This window comes from Cupressus sempervirens, chromosome 8 (genome assembly GCF_028749045.1).
Source record: "Cupressus sempervirens isolate cs-2001-9-10 chromosome 8, ASM2874904v1, whole genome shotgun sequence".
Lineage (NCBI taxonomy): Eukaryota > Viridiplantae > Streptophyta > Pinopsida > Cupressales > Cupressaceae > Cupressus > Cupressus sempervirens.
This window is the reverse complement of record NC_143125.1, coordinates 642,086,378-642,107,896: the sequence shown is the minus strand read 5'-3', so window position 1 is coordinate 642,107,896 and position 21,519 is coordinate 642,086,378. Positions and strand designations below refer to the sequence as shown.

Sequence of the window (21,519 nt, the reverse complement as noted above, 5' to 3'; positions counted from 1 at the left end):
GGGACCAATGTTTAAGATACCTAATTCTTCGCAAGTTGGATAAGGGAGCACATCCAATAAAATAAAATAACATGCAATGGGATGTTTCTGAAGTGTACAATGAATGTCACCCAAGTTGAGACTTGCATGTTATTAATTTAAAATCGTTCTTCATCCACTGGGTCTCTCGTATGATTTTGCCTGTGTATTATTAGGTCATACAGTTTTCTTTACCGACTATTATAATGCATGCATACATTGCACTTGGGCAACGGTTCCCTTTTCCTCGTACTTGCTAGCTCTAATTTAATGTTTTCTCCAGTGGAGAAAACGAAGAAAATGTACAAAAAAAACAGCTCATAATCTAGAGAAACGAATAAAAAACTGAAATGCATGACAAAAGTATTAAATTGGACGGTATAAGTCCATAGTTTTGAGGAGAAATAGAGAAATTGGATATAATCTACGTCATGGCGTGAGAGGAGCAGGGACTTATTTGGCAAATGTCGAGGGAGTCTAAAAGAGGAAAAGAGCGATGATGGGGAAGACATTTAAACGGACAAAAGGAGCAATCAAACGAGGAAATTTTACACTTGACTTCTTCCACCTTTGCTTCCCCGCTAAAATTTCAATTCAACCCAACACACACAAATTTCCTTAAATGCTAGGTGGTCGTTCGAGAAGATTAAAAAATCAATGTCATTTATTCTTCAAACAAAAAATTTGAATCATTCTGCCAACTGGGTGCCATTCAAACCGCTTGGAGAGGTGTTGGCTCATGGTTTCTTCTCTTATATATGTCAGGTTTTTGGTTTTTGGTTTTCGGTGAAGGTAGTTATGTGAAGGGGAAGAATTTGGAGATTCGGGATTATATTTGAAACCAAAAATTTCGGGGTTTTCTACACGTTTGGCATCCTTCAATCCAGATTGCAAATCATTGGGGGGGATTTTATTCGCGGCATTATTCAGGCAGTTTTGAATTCATTGTATGGAGACCTTTGAATCATCTTTGCCGGCGGCATTAGTTGTTTGTTTGAGGGGATGCAGCATTGTTTGCAGGTCCGCCATTGAGCCCATTGTGGATTTGGCGTAAGTGTTTTCAGAGGGAAGATTACCTGACCCGCATAATCAGACGTCAAAATGTTGGAAAAGGTATTTAATTTTGGTTTGGGTTTTTGCTTGCAGTATATATAATTGCAAAGATTTTGGGAAGGGAAGGCTTGGGTGTTTCTGAACAATAGAGGAAAGAGGAAGTTCAATTTGAATGATAGATTTTTAGGGCAGAATTAGAAGCGTCGGTTATGGTAACGTATCTATGATAGAATTGGAGACTAGAATGGCGTAATTCCCCATATTAAGATCACCACTCAATGTAGGTAATTCATATTGAAAGTAGGCTCGATTTCAGGTTCTTTTGTGCTGCCCACTTGGGTTCTTTGGGAGGTTCGATTTCAGGTTCTTTTGTGCTGCCCACTTGGGTCCTTTGGGGGTTTGGTTCTGCTATTTGTGTATTTAAATGTGGTCGTCTTTTATATATGCACAATTAGAGCCCACTGCTTCCTGAACAAAGAGGTTTTCATTGTCTTGAATGACAGTTTTTGACGAAATTGATTAGTTTTGTTGATGGAGTGTCAGTTTAGAAATAAGGTCCTCGAGTTTGACTCAAAATCACATAGTTAAATCCTGATATTCACATCACAATTTGACTAGCTGTGGAAATCATCTCCTACTTATCAATAAGGTCCTGCTGAAATGAAAGACTTGGTTCCAATTTTTGTACTATGTGAAACCCTTGTGATGGGCTAGGAGAATTGGTAGCGAGAAGCTTCGATTCTATTTGAACATAATTTTTTAGTTTGCCTGTCAAGAAGTTGTTCAAGAAAATCTTGATTTTCTTGGATGAAGATAATTCTTGAACGAGCCGATTCTTCAATTACCTTTTCTAATTGGGCGCTGTTTACCCTAGCTAATTATGAGGCCTTCACATTATAATTTTGTGGTTTTGAACCGCCGGGGGTAGGGGATCAATAAGCAACTGGCTGATTAGGACGCTCAAGTTCAAAGATTGTCTCTGGAGCGATTCTCAAGCAGGAGGCATGCACTGGCTGCGATGTAAGGGATTGGTTCTTGTTTTTGTTCTACATCTACCCTTTATGATAGGCGTGCAGGATGGGAGTGTTTATAATTGTGAGGATGACGGCTGGAGTGTGGAAACTATACATCAGTGCCAAAAGATCAGTGACTTTCTTATTGCTTTGGCCTACTTTTCAATTCCTCTTGAGCTTCTATATTTTGTGAGCTGTTCTAATTCCTTTCCATTTAGATGGGTGCTGTTCCAATTTGGAGCCTTCATTGTTTTATGTGGACTGACTCACTTTGTTAGCATATGGACTCATGAATTACCCTCGTTTCGTGTAATGTTGGCCTTAACCATATTCAAAGTATGCACAGCCTTTGTGTCCTCTGCAACAGCAATAACTCTAGTAACTTTGATACCACAGTTGCTGCGTGTGAAGGTAAGGGAAGTATTCCTTAAGAATAAGGCAATTGAGCTGAACAAAGAGGTGGGACTTATGAAGAAACAAGAGGAAGCAAGTTGGCATGTGAGAATGCTAACTCAAGAAATTCGTAGTTCTCTTGATAGACACACTATTTTAAACACTACACTTATTGAGTTGTCTAAGGCACTGAATTTGGAGAATTGCACAATATGGATGCCTAGTGAAGACATGACCTTAATGGAGTTAACTCATGAGCTTAAGCGCCGCCTTTTGAAGGACAAAATAACTATACCAATGACTGATCCTGATGTGGTCAAGACAAAAAATACTACTTCAGTTGTTATCTTGAAGTCTGGCTCTATCTTAGGGAAAGCGAGTTGTGATCAATGGTTGTTGTCAGGGGAAATGGCAGCAATAAGAATGCCTATGCTGAAGGCGTCCAATTTTCAGGGTGGGACACCAGAGTTTGTAGAGGCATCGTATGCAATCTTAGTACTTGTATTGCCTTCTAAAGGAAAAAGAGTGTGGAGCCCACAGGAATTGGAAATTGTCGAAGTTGTGGCTGATCAGGTTGCTGTTGCTCTTTCTCATGCAGCTGTGTTGGAGGAATCACAGCAAATGAGGAACAGGTTGATGAAACAAAACAAATCATTACAAAGGGCGAGGCAAGATGCAGTGATGGCAAGTCAAGCACGAAATTCCTTTCAGAGGGTGATGAACCATGAGATGAGAACGCCAATGCATTCCATCTGTGGACTTTCATCCCTTTTGCAGGTTCAAAACTGGAAAGATGAACGACGACCCCTCGTAGACATGTTAGCAAAAAGTAGTAGTCTTCTTACCACACTTGTCAATGACATAATGGATGCATTATATGTAGAAAATAACACTTTGAAGCTTGAGTTACACTTCTTCCAGCTTCATGTAATGCTAAAAGGAGCAGTTTATCTTACAAAGCAAATGTGTATGTCGAAGGGTATCCAATTTGGAACTTACATTGGTGCTGATATCCCCAACAATGTGATTGGTGATGAGAAGCGTATTTTGCAGACAGTCATGCATACTGTAGGAAATGTGAGTAATTATATTAAAAAAGGAACCATAACACTTCATGTAAGCGTCCAAAACAGAGATGATGGAAGATGGGATCCAGAGAATACAGCATGGAGACCATCATTATGTGAAGGCTTTGTATTTTTGCGGTTTGAAGTCAGAAGTACTGTCTCGGGATTTGATGGAGTAAATTTTTCAAAGTTTTCAACATTCATGCAGCAAGATAGAAGTTATTCCCCAAGTTTCATTGGGGCAGGGCTTGGATTTTCTATTTGTAAGAGATTTGTTCAGGCAAGTATTTAGCATGTTTGTGTTGTTGATTCTTTCCAGTTTATTTACAGAATTTAAGTCTGGAAGTGCAGTTAACTAGTTTGATTTTGTTTAACTGCCATAGCATGATCATGCAGTGAGGCAGTTGCTTCTGTCATAGATTGAATTTTTTTGTATGCGTTTCTTTTGTCTGAGAAGCTGTGGCTTACCAATATATCGTGTTTTAGTAAATGAATCAATAAATCATCATATACTAAACTCTTTTCTGTTGCAGCTTATGCATGGCAATATATGGATCGAGCCTGATTCCCATGGTGTGGGCCATGTAGTAACTTTCATAATTAGACTGCAGTTGCAGTCATTGAGAGGGAGCAATCTGCAGGTGCCTGACATTGAAACATTTTACAAATCTAGATTTAAAGGTTTGAAAGTTCTTCTTGCAGATTACAGCATGGTTAATTGTGCTGTTAGTAGGAGGCTGCTTGAAAAATTAGGCTTCCAAACAACTATAACAGATTCAGGATACCAGTGTTTAAGGAAGCTTTTTGAGCCTGGCGGTGTGTTCCATTTGGTCCTACTAGAAATTTGTATGCCTGATATGGATGGTTATGAGGTGACATGCCATATACAACAAAAATTCCGACCTGCAAATCGACCCCTCATTGTTGCTTTGACAGCCCATTCAAGCAAGGTTATTGAGGATAGATGCCTTGAAATTGGGATGGCCGGTGTTATTTGTAAGCCCGTTTCATTAGGACAGTTGAGCAATGAACTTTTTAAAATCATGCATCAGAGGAATGCAATACTTGACAAGGAATAATCTAAACAAATGATTTTCTAAATGTAACTTCTCCCCTTAGCAGTGGGAAAATTTTGACATTATTATACTGTTTTTGTATTCATTTTTTCCCCTTTCTGGGAAAATTTTGGTATTATCATCCTGTATGGGATCTTTGCGGCATTGTTCATTTCAAAGATGCATACCTTGTCGTGCAATTCGACATAAAAGGCTTCATCTCATTAAATTTATTCTTTACCCAAAATTTGATTGTCGAAGTTGTCTTAATGAGGCTTATTCATACATCTTTGGAGATAACAGCTTTGTTTTTTCATTTTGGATAAATCAGTGAGTTTATTGGTTCTCTAATTTTTATTCTGGTACTTCATCTTAACTCGGGATTTTTGCATACAGTTTTGCAGCATATACAGAACATAAATTTTGACGGTCTCTTATGACTTAGTCTTGCCATGTTTCTTGTTTAATGGTGCCATTGGTGACATGGATAAAATAAAACATAGTAATTGATTGTAATAAGAGTTGTAGGTATAAGATGGAGCATTTCAGGCCAGTGATCAAGGTGGATCTTCCAGGTGCAGGAAAAAGTCTCTAGTTGAACCGAATGAATAGGGTTCTTCAGTTTGTGATACAGAGCCTATATCAAATGTGCTAACCTGGCAGATGATACGGTTGCTGACTAGGAGTGAATTCAAGTAAATATATGACTTTTTAATGTAGAAATTGATGGAAAAGAAGACAAGTGTTTGAATTGGCGCGCAAAAATGTTGAATAGTCTTGAAACAATGCAAAGTTCCATGCACAGCTGCGAAGGGAGGTAATAAACCCTGACTTTAGCATTGGACGAGGAAAGATATGGCTGTCCAGATAAACTATGAATGACAAATCTATTGGCACTTGTGTTGAGGCTAAAGCAAACAACCATAGACCAACTTCCAAGTCATTGATAAATACATTTGGAGAATAAACCTACAATAAATTTTACTATAAAATTGCTATACTAGCATGTTTAAGCTTCAACAAGATTTCTTTGAACAATGGCGTTGAAGATAAAGGCGAATGTATGAAGCCTGCGTATGTAAGTAGAAAGATTGATATCATTAGGTATTTAACTAACATTGAACCTTTAGTCGTAGTTTGTACAAGATTTTCTTTTTCTTTTTCTTTGAGAAGCTTTCATAGCACCGTAAGTATGAATTTAGAAGTACCACTGGAATAAAGGCAAAGCCTGCTTGCTGATGGAGTGAAAAAATCAATTGGAAAAAGATACAGCAACTTTGTTGGAGGCGTCAGCTTGAAAGATCAAGGTGCTTATGCAGCCCTAAAATTATGATTTTATGCTGTTGTTCACGAAGACCTCTAAGAGAAATCCTGCAGCTACTTGGAGACACTTAAGGTTCCTTGGTGCTTCACAGTGTCATTATTTGCATTAAATGAAATGGATGAAAATATAGCATGAAGATTGCAAATATAATATCCTTTGCCTAAATTGACTGATTTTAGTTCAAGGAATATTGTCAAACACTTGTATGTTGCTTTTCTCTTTTCTGAGTTTATTGTGTTTCAGATTGTTTGATATAGTTTGAATGATGCTAAGAAATTTAAAATATTCGCAAATGATAGTACAATACCTCTTATAATGACCTAATATGTAAGTGTAGTTCTTTTTGTATTTTCAATGCATATAAATGGAAACTAGATATGGAATGCATACTTACAACCAACTGACATTTTCGACAAACAATTGGCATACAAATATGATGTTGATCATATATGCTATTAGATAGACATTTCGTCAAACAAATGGTATGTAACATATATCTCCTTATTGAATTCATTTCTATGTGCAATGTTGCTATGAATTGCCAAGACAAATGGGCTAACAATAATGACTACAACAATGCCAAATTTGATTCTAAATTATCACTTATAATAGCAAAATTATATGCCTAAGTTTTCAATGCTAACTACTAATAGTTGCAAGAGGAACTTGATAATAGTAATGTCCACAGATGGAGATGAAAGTTGCAATCAAAATCAAACATAAATACTGAAGTGCGACATTGTAGCAACAAGGAGAAACAATGATTACTAATGGCTGCCAAAGATGAATCTTTAGGTCTGCACTCGATAGGCCTTAAATATTTTTCAAACCCTCTGATTATTCCTTAACTTTAAGCACAAATAGAACTTCGGAATAAAACTCTCCTGAATGCCAAATTTAGTGGATATTTCACCACCTCAAATGGTTGCAACATTGAAGAATTGATGCTCTCCAATGGGTAACTGAAATTAGAAACCTTTGGTTTCTTCTCCCAAGTTTATATCAAATGCAATTGACAATAATCGGATGTCTAACAATGAAGCTCTCACCTCTATATATTCTTTTCCTTCACCCTTCTAGAAAGAAATAAAATATTATATAATTGCACTTTCTAGAGACTTTTCCCTTTCCAATACAATAATTAGTTGTGCTCCTAGAAATTGCAATTAATTAAATATCAAGTCACATTTAGATTTATTTATTTATTGACTATAATTTAATTTATTTCTCCTTATTTCTCTTCTTAGCCTTCAGAGAATGAAAAGCTAAGAACTCCATTGAGGGTCTAAAAGATGGGAAACATTACAGTCCACCCTCTTTGAAATTGCTTGTCCTCAAGCAATCTAACAACACAATGAACTCCAACCTCCACCTGGATCCCAAATGAAGTAGTATGTGACATCCTTATGGACACGAAACCAACATCATCAGAACCAACCACATGTCCTGCAGCCTAGCACCCAAAAACTTATGATGAGGATCTAGAAGTCAAAATGTCACTAGAAGGCAACTCCGTAGAAGATCTATGAAACCTCTTCTTCCATGTATCCACCTGCATAATATATATGAGACTGGAATCCTTATCATCACCAAAATGCATTGAAAAAGATGTAGCTACAAGAAAACCATATGCACTCATGCCAATTGTATCAACAATAGGTGTAGCCACATCAAAATATATGGACATAGGAATAACACTAACTATTGCAACATAAAAATGAACGGAATCTGCAATTGATGAAAATTCATAATCATCAACATTTGCGCCATCATCATAACACTTATCAACAACTGCATGCACACTACTAAACTCCTCGTTGGATGGTTCAACTGACATAGAAATAGCTATTGATATGACAATATCCTTGCATGCTCCTACTCCCACTATTGGTGCATCGCTATCAAATACATGATTTGGGGAACTCAAGCCAACAAATGTATCATCTGACTTAACCGGACATGAATTCTCATCACCTTCCACCTCAATTGTGCCCAACTCATGCAATATCTCATAAGAAATGTCCTGCAAATATGAAGCCACAATTGTGTCATCACATTTTGCTCTTCAAAAAAGCGATAGTATGCTTTGCTCAAATCTTGGATTTGAAATTAGTTTCACTAGCGCATCCAATAGTTTCACAATACCCTGTATTTGAGAATCTTCAACCCTTGGTAGAGAAGAATGCCCTCTGCGGGTATAATGAATACCAAACCTTTTGTCACCATCCATAATGCTGAAAACTAAATCCTCTAGCAATGGGTCAAAAGAAAAGTGATGAGCACTCCTCATAGTGTAATGTCGATAAAAACTCTCAATCTTTGTCAAGTGCTCATCATCATCAAACTGGGAATCAGAAGATGGCTCTAATCTTTGACTCTGAACTATTGGTCCGATAGGATCTTGGGCAACCCTCTCAGCAAACCCAACCACAAAATCCCTATTGGGAAGCATTATAGCCAAGGTCTGTAGAATCTTCCTCACCAATCATCATATAGCACGAGAGCCCCGAATGAGAGTACCCTCATAAATACTGTATGAAACCTCCTGCAAATCCGAACTCTCAAGCAAATACTCCATGAAAGACTTAGTACAGTAGAAATTATGTGTGGAAGCATCAATCTACTCTCCCGCAATCCACAATTGATTGTCATGTCCCCTTTTCAAATAATTAAAAATAATAACTTTTGCTAAGGCTGGGAGGCTCAAAAAGTGAAGTTTTGAGAAAATGGGCTAATTTTTGGAAACCAATAGATTAATAAATGAAAATTATTATTAAAATATGTATTATTGACCCCTCTTGGTCATGAGTTAGGGTTATGCCCTCTTTTAAAGGGGTTTGCAAGCATTTCAATCTCATTCTAGAATTTGATTTTTGCTCATTTCTTTTTTTTTTTTTAGAGGCTGCCAAACCTGTGGAGAAGGAGACCCAAGGACATAAGTACTAGGTTTTCAAGAAAGCTAAGGACGAGAGTTTGAGACCATTCCATGTGCAAGCTCATGTAGAGTTTGCCTTGTGTTGAACAATGCGAATTTACATTTAGATGTTAAAATAGAGTTGAATACATGTATTGGGTCATGGTTATACTTCAGTGATAGATTATTAGTGTTTTGTGGTGTTTCCGAGCTATTTTGTGTTATTTTCGGGAGCCCGATGAACATTGTTTTTGTCATCCATTTGGGAGTTTTTGTGTAAACTCTATATAGATTTAGAAATGTCATTTTGTGGGCCTTTATGCTGGCAATTTTTTTGTAAAAATGTCTACTTTTAGATTTATTAATAATATGTGAAGCTGTGAAGTTTTTGGCACTATTTTAGGCATACCCGATTTGGGTTTTATTGAGAAATTGGTTGATCTTTTGAAATAGTAGTTGTTTGATTTTAAAATATGATTAGAGGCTTTAAATATCATATAAAATTAGAAAAATGATCATTTCAGTAGTATCGGAGCTATGATCTTGCCAGCCTGAGGGTTTGTAGAAGTTTGTATGCAACTAAGTGAAAGAGAAAAGAGATATTTGCAGCGAGAAAAGAATAAAGAAATTTTGATAAAACCTCTAGTTAAAAATAAAACTACAAAATCCAAGGAAGGAACAAGAATGGCTGACCTAGATGAGATGGCAAAGAAATTCTTCCAAGACATCCAAGATACTCAAAAGCAAATAGTGGATAGTTTGGCAGAAACTAGAGAGGCTTCGTAGATATTGACAAAAAAATTGCAAGGAGTTGTATCTACTAATGAAAAAGGGAGAACTTTAGAGGAGCCAAGAAATCTAAAACCCACACCTTCTAAATCAGCAAAAACCATTTTCTTGCCTGCAGATGAGCCACCAGTACGAAATCTAGCCCTTAGTCCTGTGGAAGAGGTTATAGGTAACTTGATTGCATTAAGAGCTACTTACAATGGGTTAGATGATGACTTTCACAGTTTGGTTCTTTTTAGAGAATATGTAGATATGATGAACACTTTGATGCTCAAGAAAGAGTACACGAGGGAGCATGACATAAGTGGAAGAGAGCTCAAAAATAAAATAAGCAAGTTTACAGCACCTACTTTTGATGGAACAAATAAAATTTCAGCTAGAGCATGGGTACAAAAATTATAGACCTTCTTCACACTTAACACCATGAAGGAGAGTGATGTCATTCAATTTACAAGTGTACACTTGGAAGATGCAGCCTATGATTGGTGGTATTATGGAATGACTACTCAAGGTCATGATCAGGTAACTACATTTGATGATTTTAGTCAAAGAGTGATAGATAGATTTGACCTCAAGGATGATGAAGAGTAGTTTAAAGAATTGTCAAAGTTGAAGCAAACCAAATTAGTTAATGAGTATATAGAAGAGTTTCAAAAAGTGGTTGTTATGGTACCTGATATGAGTGAAAAGAGGATTGTTTATCTTTTTTTTTTTATGGTTTGGAAGATTCTGTTAAGGGTTTGGTTAAGGCTTTCTCACCCTCAACCTTACAGGAAGCTATCAAAAGAAGCTTGCAACTTGAAACTTGTGTGCCTATGAAACCAATCACTAATTAAAAACCCCCAAATCTTTGGCAACAAAAGGAGAATTTTCAGAAAAAGACTTTTCCAACACTACTACCAAAAGATGTGATAAATGTAGCAAAAAAGAAAGTAGATGAAGAGACTAGGAGTGAATTATGAAGGAAAAAGCTTTGTTTCACTTGTAGAGAACCATGGGTTCCAAGACAGATGTTTGGGGAAAGGTCAAGTGCACTATATTGAAGTTGCTTCAAAATCTGATTTAGATGAGCATGAGGAATTTCATGGCACTAAGGAGGATGAAGAAGAGAAATAAAAATAAATTAGCAAGGGTGACACTTTAGTAGCATTATCAGGAGTCCCAAGATACCATCCCTTTCGAATTTGAGGGATACTAGTAGGGAAAAGGTTGACAGTTCTTCTTGATAGTAGAGAAACTCACAATTTTATTGATGAGGGAATTGTCATGAAAAGAACGCTTAAAGCATAAGATTTTGAGAGATTCAATGTTATTGTTGCTGATGGATTCACTATGCCTTACACATGGGTGGTGAAACAACTCAAGATGACCTTAGGAGTTTATGAGTTATGTGATGATTTCTATGTTGTTGGCATTGGGGAGACAGATCTTGTATTGGGCATTCAATGCTTGCACTCTATTGGAGGCTATTACATGAACCATCAAACTATGGAGTTTAAATTTCATTCCAATGGGAAAGAAGTCTTATTGAGAGGCTTATCGAATGGAGGACCTAAGGTGATCAGTGCAAAGAGGATGGAGAGGACTTTTTGAAGAGGACAAGTAGCATGGGCAGTAGAAGTCATAATCCATCCAACAAGCTCTCCAAAGAATCAAGGTAATTTCCATTTTGAAATTCAAAATATTCTTGATAAGCATATTATATTTTTCAATGATTTGCCTCTAGGATTACCACTAGATAGAGGTTTTGAGCATGTTATAGAGTTAGAATAGGGAGCCAAACTAGTTATAACAACTCCATACTACCATCCAAGAGGATATAAGGAAGAAATAGATAAAACTATTAAGGAACTCTTGGACATGGGATTCATAAGGCCTAGCTCTAGTCCATTTGCATCATTTGTGGTGCTTGTCAAGAAAAAGGATGGTACAATGAGAATGTGTATAGACTACAGGACTCTAAACAAGAAGGCCATAAAAAATAGGTATCCCATATCATGCATAGATGAACTCATTGATGAGTTACACGATGTTGTATACTTCTCAAAAATTGACTTAAGATTAGAGTACCATCAAATCTACATGAGGAGGGAAGATATGGAAAAGATCGCTTTCAGATGTCACTACGGGCACTTTGAATTTCTTGTTATGCCATTTGGCCTCACTAATGCACTAGCAACATTCCAATCTTGTATGAATAAGGTATTCAACAAGCATCTTCGAAAATTTGTTTTGGTATTTTTTGATGATAACTTGATTTATAATAAAACATGGGAAGAGCATCTAAAGCACATAGACACTATTTTGGGAATCTTGGAGAAGCAATCCTTTTATGCTAAGCTATCTAAATGTGAGTTTAGTTTGACAAAGATCCTATATTTGGGACACATTATAAGTTCTAGAGGAGTACAAGTTGATCAACGAAAAATCCAAGCAATTTTGGATTGGCCTCCTCCCACTAATCTTACACAATTGAGAGGTTTCTTTAGGTTGTGTAGCTACTATAGGAGATTTGCCAAGGGATTTTCTAAGCTTGCTTCCCCCTTGATTGATTTGACAAAGAAAAGATTTTTTATTTGGACATAAGAGGTACAAAAAACATTTGATAAGCTTAAGGACGTAATGAGTTCATGCCCTGTGCTTACAATTCCAAATTTCTTTTTACCTTTTATTGTTGAATGTGATGCTTCTGGAGAAGGTATAGGGGTTGTACTAACTCAAAGGGGATATCCAATAGCATTTGAGAGTAGAAAATTAAATCAATCGGAGAAAGGTTACTCCATCTATGATAAGGAATGTTGGCAATCATGCATACATTTCATAATTTTAGACAATATTTAGTATGTGGGAGATTCATTGTAAAGATAGACCATAATAGCCTTAGGTTCTTCTTGAACCAAAGGGATTTGAATGATCATCAACAAAAATTGGTAATAAAATTGCAAGCTGGTGATTTTGATATTGAATACATGAAAGGAATGAATAATGTGGTTGCTGATGCTCTCTCAAGAAAGCCCACTTTGTGTTCCTTAACATCTATCTTTGCTGATTGGAAAGTCTTCATAATTTTAGAGTATGCTAAAGATTCCTTTGCCACCAAGATTTTGGATAAGTTAGTGGATGATAACAGGTACAAGGTTGTGGATGAATTGATTTATTATAAGAATATGATCTTCTTAGTGCCAGGATCAAAAAATAAGGAGAATATATTGAGGGCCTTTCATGACACACCTTTGGTTGGTCATCAAGGATACTTCAAGACATACAGGCAACTTCAAGAGCAGTTTACATGGAAGGGTATGAAGGAGGACGTCCTTAAACACATTAAGGAATGTATGGTATGCCAACAAAACAAGAGTGAGAAAAACTTTCCTACAGGGTTGTTGCAGCCACTTCCTATTCTTGAACAAAAATGGGAAAGTATTTCCATAGAATTCATCACTGGGTTGCCCAAGGTTCAAGGTAAGGATTGCATATATGTGGTGGTAGATAGACTAACTAAGTATGCACATTTCTTTCCCATCACATCTAATTTCAAGGCATCACAAGTGGCCGAATTGTTCTTCAAATTTTTTTTTAAGTTACATGGCTTACCTAGAAACATCGTTAGTGACCGGGATAGTAGATTCCTCAGCTCTTTTTGGAAAGAGCTATTTCATTTGGCAGGAATTGGACTCACTCCCAATACTAGCTATTACCCTCAAACAGATGGAAAAATAGAGATAGTTAATAAATGAATAGAGGGATATTTGAGGAACTATGTTTCAAGTCAACAACATGCTTGGGTGAAATGGTTGCACCTAGGGGAGTGTTGTTACAATACATCTCATCACATGTCTATTGGTATGCCTTGTTTTCATGCTCTTTATGGTTATGCTGCCCTTTCCTTTGTTGATTAGTACTTTCAGATAGCAAAGTACCTATAGCAAGTGATTTCATCAAGCAAAGCCAAGACATAATAAGGTCCCTCAAGGATAATCTATAACATGCACAGAACCAACAAAAGATGTATGCTGATAGGAAAAGGACTAAAAGATCTTTTGAGGTGGGAGATTTGGTATTTGTCAGGTTGCAACCATATAAGAAAATCACCTTGAAGAGGAGTGGGGCAAAGAAGCTTAAGCCAAGGTTCTATGGGCCTTATAAGATCATTAGGAAGGTAGGAGAGGTAGCTTATGAATTGGACCTCCCACCAAACAAAAAAATACATAATGTTTTCCATGTCTCTTGCCTGAAGAAGGTTCTAGGCCAGCAAAGCATAGTATCTATAGAATTACCACCTCTTGATGATGAAGGGAAATTAGTTTTGATACCAAAAGAGGTTTTGGATACAAGAGAGAAAAGATTGAGAAATAGGAGCATCATAGAGCATTTGGTCAAATGGAAAGGATTACCATTGGAGGATGCAACTTGGGAAGGAGTACATATTCTTGAGCATCCCAACCTTCATTCCTTGAGGACAAGAAATATTTGAGAGAGAGGAATTGTCATGTACCCTTTTTAAATAATTAAAAATAACAACTTCTTCTAAGGCTGGTAGGCTCAAAAAGTGAAGCTTCAGGAAAAGGGGCTAATCTTTGGAAACCAATAGATTAATAAATGAAAATTATTATTAAAATATGTATTATTGACCCCTCTTAGTGGTGAGTTAGGGTTATGCCCTCTTTTAAAAGAGTTTGGAGGCATTTGGGCTCATTCTAGAACTTGATTTTTTCTCATTTCTTTGTTGTTCCTTAGAGGCTGCCAAACCTGTGGAGAAGGAGACCCAAGGACAAGAGTTTGTAGGTTTCTAGGAAGGCTAAGTATGGGAGTTTGAGACAATTCCATGTGTAAGCTCATGTAGAGTTTTCCTTGTGCTGAATAGTGCAAATTTATATTTAGATGTTAAAATAGAGCTCAATACATGTATTGGATCATGGTTATACCTTGGTGAAAGATTATTAGTGTTTTGTGGTGTTTCTGAGCTATTTTGTGTTGTTTTTGGGAGCATGATGAGCATTGGTTTTGTCCTCCATTTGGGAGCTATTGTGTAAACTCTATACAGATTTAGAAATGTCATTTTGTGGGCCATTATGTTGGCAAAATTTCTATAAAAATGCCTACTTTCAGATTTATTAATAATGTGTGAAGCTATGAAGTTTTTGGCACTATTTCAGGTATACTCGATTTGGGTTTTATTGAGAAATGGGTTGATCTTTTGAGATATTGGTTGTTTGATTTTAAAATTTGATTAGAGGCTTTAAATAACATATAAAATCAGAAAGGGGACATTTCATTGATCCCTCTAAAAATGTGACAATGCCAATTGTCCAATGCTACCAATTGTATGAAATGAAGAAATAGTTTCATTTCTAGTAGAAGCAAGAAAATCACCATGAGAGCCCATCTTCACAGATGCTCACCTCTTTTGTACATTCTACACTCATATCTTGGATGAATGTATTCACCACATCATCACATCCCTCATCCTCAATCGTAGAAGCAAACTCACCACCAATCACAATATGTAGCTGAATAGGGTCAGGGGCTGGTGTTGATTATACCTGTTCTAACTCCATGACAACTTCACCCAACTATGGCTATGATTCCTAAAGAGCCAACTAAGTTAACTGAAGAGAGTCCACAGTCACCTCAAGTTCTCGAGTGAGCTTAGCCACCTCCTCCTCTTTCCCTAACAACATCTCATAGCAATAATTCTTGTCAGCAAATAAGAGTAACTATGCTTCAAGATCCTAACAACCTCTTAAAGCACATGAACCTCTACTAGAGAAAGATTACTATCACCATGCTCATCAAACATAGGAGCACCCCAACTAGATGTAGCTAACATCTGATGGATAGCATCATAATTCTCAAGAGCTAAACAAATATTACTATCACTCACCTTTATTTGATAAGTCCAATGCTGCCTCTGTAATCCTCGACTCCTATACAAGTTTTTTGTCTCACTAACTACATTGAGATATGAAACTAAATTAGAACTCTCCCCCACAAGATTGCTCATACAGGTGCTATCTTCATCACACAATTCTACATTCGACATACAACTACCATGTACCTCAACCAACTCCTTATCTGAAGAAATGGAAGCCCTTGCCATATCAATCTCCTTGCATGTCTCAACTTCCACCTCAATAGTAAGATTTTGTAAGCATCAATCCTAGGACTCATCCAAAACCTCCTTGAAGTTGTCACCCAATATCTAACAAGGGGTGTCATACCCAATACATCTCATAGCATCATCAAATGGATCATCATATGTGTCCATACTATCTGCATCGACATCTCTTGATAGAGCCTCAACTGTTGTCACCTAACTCTGTACACATGACTCTATGCTAGGTTGTGAATAAATAATACTAGAGCATGAACCCACATCTACTGACTCCACTGAAACACCCACATCAATAACAACACAACTAAGCGACTTTATATGTTCCTTAGTCCCACTTGAGGAAACAAATGCCTTGTGCACTGGAGCAATTCTATGATAGCTGACATATAAGTCTCCAATAAATATTCCCTCCTCAAGAGAATCTAAACAGTTAGTGACAACTACATCATCAACTCCCTCTGAACTAACTATAGTGACTACTCTGGGAGCCTCAACCTATTGACGCTCAGTGTTGTTATCCACCAAGGGCACTAACACATCCACATGTTCTTGTGAAATAAGTCCATCATTAACACTATGGATAGGACTAGCTAGTGTCATGGTACATCTGCATCATGGACACATGTTAGGAAAAACTCAAGCTTCCTTCCTTGCAACCTCGATCTCGGCCTTCTAAAGGCATAAACCATATACCTCATTACTCCATTGACTTCTAGAAATACCAATCCTCCTATGTCCATTCATGGTTAGAAAATGGTAGAGTTCTGGTCACGCAAAATGCAATAGAAAATCTGACAATAATTAATATTTTCCTACCCCACAGGCTGGCAGGAAATCGCTCTAATATCACTGTAATAACCCCAACCAGCTATAACTTCAACAAACACCAAATTTTTTTATAATTTAATTGTTTGACATTTCGTCAAACATTTTGTAAACAAGCTCCGATACCAATGTAATGTCCTTTACCCAAACTGATTGATTTTAGCTCGAGGAATATTGTTAGACACTTGTATGTTGCTTTTCTTTTTTCAGATTTTTTTTTTGTTTCAGATTGTTTGATATAGTTTGAGTGATGCTGAGAAATTGAGAATTTTCACAAATGATAGCACAATACCTCTTACAATATCTCTTACAATAGGAGAATGATAGGACAATACCTCTTACAATGAACTAATATGCAAGTGCAGTTCTTTTTGGTATTTTCAATGCATATACATGGAAACTAGATATGGAATGCATACCTACAACCAACTAACATTTTTGACAAACAATTGGCATACAACTATGATGCTGATCATATATGCTATTAGATGGACATTTTGTCAAACAAATGGTATGTAACACATATCTCCTTATTTGAATTCATTCCCATGTACAATGTTGCTATGAATTTGCCAAGACAAATAAGCTTAGAATAATGACTACAATAATGCCAAATCTGATTATGAATTATCGCTTACAACAACAAAATTATATACCTAAGATTACGATGCTAACTACTAATAGTTGCAAGAGGAACCTAATAATAGTGATGCCCATGGATGGAGATGAAATTTGCAATTAGAAGTAAGCATAAATACTGTAGAGCGACACTATTCATGCGTACTGTAGTAGCAAGGAAAAAAATGATTACTAATGGCTACCAAAGATGAATCTTTAGGTCTGCACTCAATAGTCCTTCAATATTCTTCAAATCCTTCAGTTATTCCTTAACTCTAAGCACAAATAGAACTCTAAAATGAAGCTCTCTTGAATGCCAAATACAATGGATATTTCACCACCTCAAATGGTTGCAACACTCAAGAATTGATGCTCTCTAATGGGTAACTGAAATTAGTAACCCTTAGTTTCTTCTCTCAAGTTTATATAAAATGCAATTGATAATAATTGGATGCCTAACAATGAAGCTCTCACCTCTAATTATTTGTTTCCTTCACCCTTCTAGAAGGAAATAAAATATTATTTAATTGCACTCTCTAGATACTTCCCCCTTTCCAATACAATAATTAGTTGTGCTTCTAGAAACTAAAATTAATTAAATATATAGTCACCTTTAGATTTATTTATTTATTGACTTTAATTTAGTTTATTTCTCCTTATTTCTCCACTTAGCCTTTAGAGAATGAAAAGCTAAGAACTCCATTGAGTGTCTAAAAGATGGGGAACATTATAGAAAATCACAAAATACAGTAAACCTTTTGATTTATGTTTTTCCAAATCACTTGAAGAATAAATCTGGTGTGTGTACATGCATGTGTGATTAAATTAAAACAAGAATTTATGCAATAATTTCTTGGACACATCTCATGGAATCAAGATGAATATAGACCAGTTGCAATTGCGGAATGTCTTAATGTGATTTGTTACCAAGGTTTATACAATTGAACCTTGGTGCTTCATAAAGTCTTATGCTAATGAACAAATCAGTGCAAAAGTGTCCTGCAGAAATAAAAGACTAGGTATTGATGACTAAGCTAAATCTTTCAAAATTAGATTTATGTATTAACATATTAATAAAGATATTTTGGAACCTCTACACTTGCCTACATGAATATTAGGTTTTAAGACTTCATATTTGTCAATTCTAAAAACATCATGTGATAAATTCTTAAGCATGCTCATTTAATTGTTGCAATACATTTTCTTATATTTTTTATATAAAGCATGAGAGTGCATGCCAATATGATTAGCTATCATATTTATATGCAATTCAACCCAATTTTCTAGGACTCTTGACTTCTATGTTCACATACTTTTTAGTTAGTAGTATTATCATTATTAATTTATTCTATGACCTAAAGACCTCGCCTACACCACTTTGCATAAATATAGTGATTGTAAAAACATGTCCAATTATAATGGAAAATTGAAATAACAATCATGAATGGGGCAAGAAGAGTACCCAGTAATGAATAGTTCTAGCTTTTTCTTTTGTCCAACATACATCACATTACACTAGATTACATTCTGAGTGAGCTTAGAAATTTATATAATTCTAGATAATTTTAATAATTTTAATTCTAAAAAATTCTTGGCCTTGGACAACTACACAACTTCTAGATATTTCTTTCTTTTGGAAACTTCTACTTCTTTAGAACATTCTACTATACAATTTTATTTCTAGAACATTACACATTCTAGACAACCTTATACCTTACCATCCCTCCTTAAATTGGCTAGAACTATACAAAGGAGAGGGGAGCATTACAACAATTTTCACAAAGAAGATATGAAGGAACTACAAAGGAGAGTGGGACATTATAGCACTATCCCCCCTTAATGTTCACCTCTAACATGCTAAGAATTCCTCTTAAATTAAAAGAAATATGGCTTCAATCATGCTCTTAGTAATTATATCAATTGTTTTTTTGTCACTTGGACATGTAGATTGATAATATTTTCTTGAACTAGATTTTGGATGTAGTAATATAAAGCTCAATATGCTTTGTCTTAGCATGAAAAACTGAATTGTTGGCAACATGGATGGTGCTTTGGTTGTTACAATACAATGTACTAGCTGAACTTTGGCGAAGACCAAGCTCAAATAAAATATTTTGAATCCAAATTGCTTCTTTTGTTGTTCTATATTCTGCTTCCCATGAAGATTGTGATGTGATTGCTTGTTTTTTGCTACTCCATGTAATTGATCCTATCTAGGCTTTTAAAAGCATAACCAATGGGAGATTTCCTATCATCAATATCATCTTCCCAATTTGAATTTGTTTATCTAACCAAAGAAATTGAAGTCTTGTAGCTATACCAAATATCAAAGTGTAGTGTTCCTTGAATGTATCTCATAATTCTCTTAGCAATTAACCAAGAGCTTTCTTTAGGTGCCAACATAAATCATGAGACAAGTTTGACTACGAAGCAAATATCTCATCTAGAATGAGTTAAATAAACCAAGCTAGCAACAATATGTCTATACAAAGTGACATCTACTTGTTTAGAATTATATTCATTAGTAAGTCTCACTCCTGGTCGAAAGGGAGTAGTGGTTGGCTTGCAACCATCATGTTAATTTTTAAAAAAAGATCTAAAGCTTACTTTTCTTTATGAGATGAATAATGTATCATGGAGTCTGTAGACTTGTGTTGTGGTTTGACAACACATGCCCCCTTTTGAGTCATGAAATGGGGGCCCCTACTTCTAAAATTCCCTATGAGGCATCTAGTCTAAAGTCTTGATCATTTTGGAATCTCCCTTGGGTCTAGGTCAAACCCCGATCTCTGATTGGGAAGGGTTGAGTAGTCAGATAGATAAAGAGGCATCCTTAACTTGTCAGGGTCATAACTTTTGACGTAGAGCTCAAAATTTAAAACTGTTTATACCATTGGAAAGAAGAACTAAAAATCTAAGTTTAGTCTTGTAGTCTTTGGCTACCTAGTTTTAGAGATTGGGGAAAGCTTCAACTTGAAATTTGGAGCAGAAGACCTCTAAAAAAGCCAGTTAAAAAATGCCTAGAAAATCTTGTTAATAAAATATGAAAAAGTTTTAAACATTTGATTGTTCTAGATAATCTAGATCACCCGGTGTCTAACTAGGAAGGATTGGTTAGTTAGAGAGAAGATTGAAATCAAGGAATAGACTTCACATAACATGAAGATGTGTATAACATGAAGGTGTGCAAGTGCGCATAACATGAAGGTGTGGCACATAACATGCAAATGCATAGATCATCACAGTGTCTTAATTATCAACAACAATAGAGATCTCACCTAAGTTGGGAACCTTCAACTTCAAAGGAGTCACACATAAGTTTTAATTCATGAATTTACACTAAAGATCAAAGATACAAAGGTTGGATACATTGTCTTAACCCATTTCTCCTCTACTAAATAAATCACTATTATTATTACCACGTGTATTTTTTTCTCCAAAAATAAAATTAAAATGAAAATATTTGAGATAGTGGGGAACTATTAACAAATATGAAATAATGCTAAACCATGTGCAATAACTAAATTTCATAACTTTCATATTATGCCCATTTTCTTGAATCCTATTATAGAATGAAATAGTTAAGGTAGTTGTATTTTCCTTTTTTTTTTGGAAAGTTGGGGAAAGAAATGACCCTGTGAGATGCACGAGAATGGTGACTAGTGGAATACAAGGTTCCACTTGCATTTACTGCAAAAATGCAATGATTGTCATCAAGATTGTTGATCATAGCAGTGATGGATGTCATGGTAGTGTAATGGATTTATCTCAGTAGGACTTTCAGACAATCACCATTCCCAAAGTTGGAGTAGATTCCATTGATCTACCTACCTTAGTTTGTATTCCATTGTGGACATTCATTAAATCTAAGGCATTGGAGTTGTCCTCCAGTGGACTTGAGGTATTTGGAACTCTCTACTTAGATTGGTTTGAAAAAAATCCTAGCCTTAGCCTTCACTCATCTGTAGTGAGGCTGTGCCACTTTGCTGAATGTAGGTTAGTCATGTTTTGAATTGTAGGCCCTAGGGCATTTGATTATTTTGCTAATCAAGGAGTTTTGTTGATCTATTTTTTTTCTTTTTCCTGAATCTTCTGCATGTCTTGTTGAAATAATTTCTCTATTTGACCTAGTTTTCCCTTTATTGGGTTGAAATGCCATATAATGTTGGTGTCTCTCATTTACTCACATGTGTTGTCTAAATCCATACATTACCACTGCAACTTGGTGAATATATTCTCCTATAATAATATTAGGATTGTGATATAAATACTACCAATTGGAACAATAAAAAAGAAAGTCCATTTACAAGCCAACATTTGTTGTTATGACTATTG

At 35.9% G+C, this 21,519-nt stretch overlaps 1 protein-coding gene across 1 annotated transcript; it reads left to right on the top strand.

Annotated features, from left to right (window-relative positions):
* Nucleotides 1-495: 495 nt before the first annotated feature.
* LOC149544062 (ethylene receptor 2-like) lies at nucleotides 496-4,736 on the top strand. Its single transcript, XM_089798664.1, has 2 exons — nucleotides 496-3,824; nucleotides 4,078-4,736. Exons 1-2 carry the CDS (start codon nucleotides 2,076-2,078, stop codon nucleotides 4,621-4,623), a joined length of 2,295 nt encoding a protein of 764 aa, XP_089654790.1. The 5' UTR covers nucleotides 496-2,075; the 3' UTR covers nucleotides 4,624-4,736.
* The last annotated feature ends 16,783 nt before the right edge of the window (nucleotides 4,737-21,519 follow it).

Coding starts and splice junctions, on each gene's coding strand:
- LOC149544062 (XM_089798664.1), top strand. CDS start 2,076: ATGCACTGGCTGCGATGTAAGGGATTGGTTCTTGTTTTTGTTCTACAT. Junction 3,825..4,077: donor TTTGTAAGAGATTTGTTCAG/GCAAGTATTTAG, acceptor TTTCTGTTGCAG/CTTATGCATGGCAATATATG.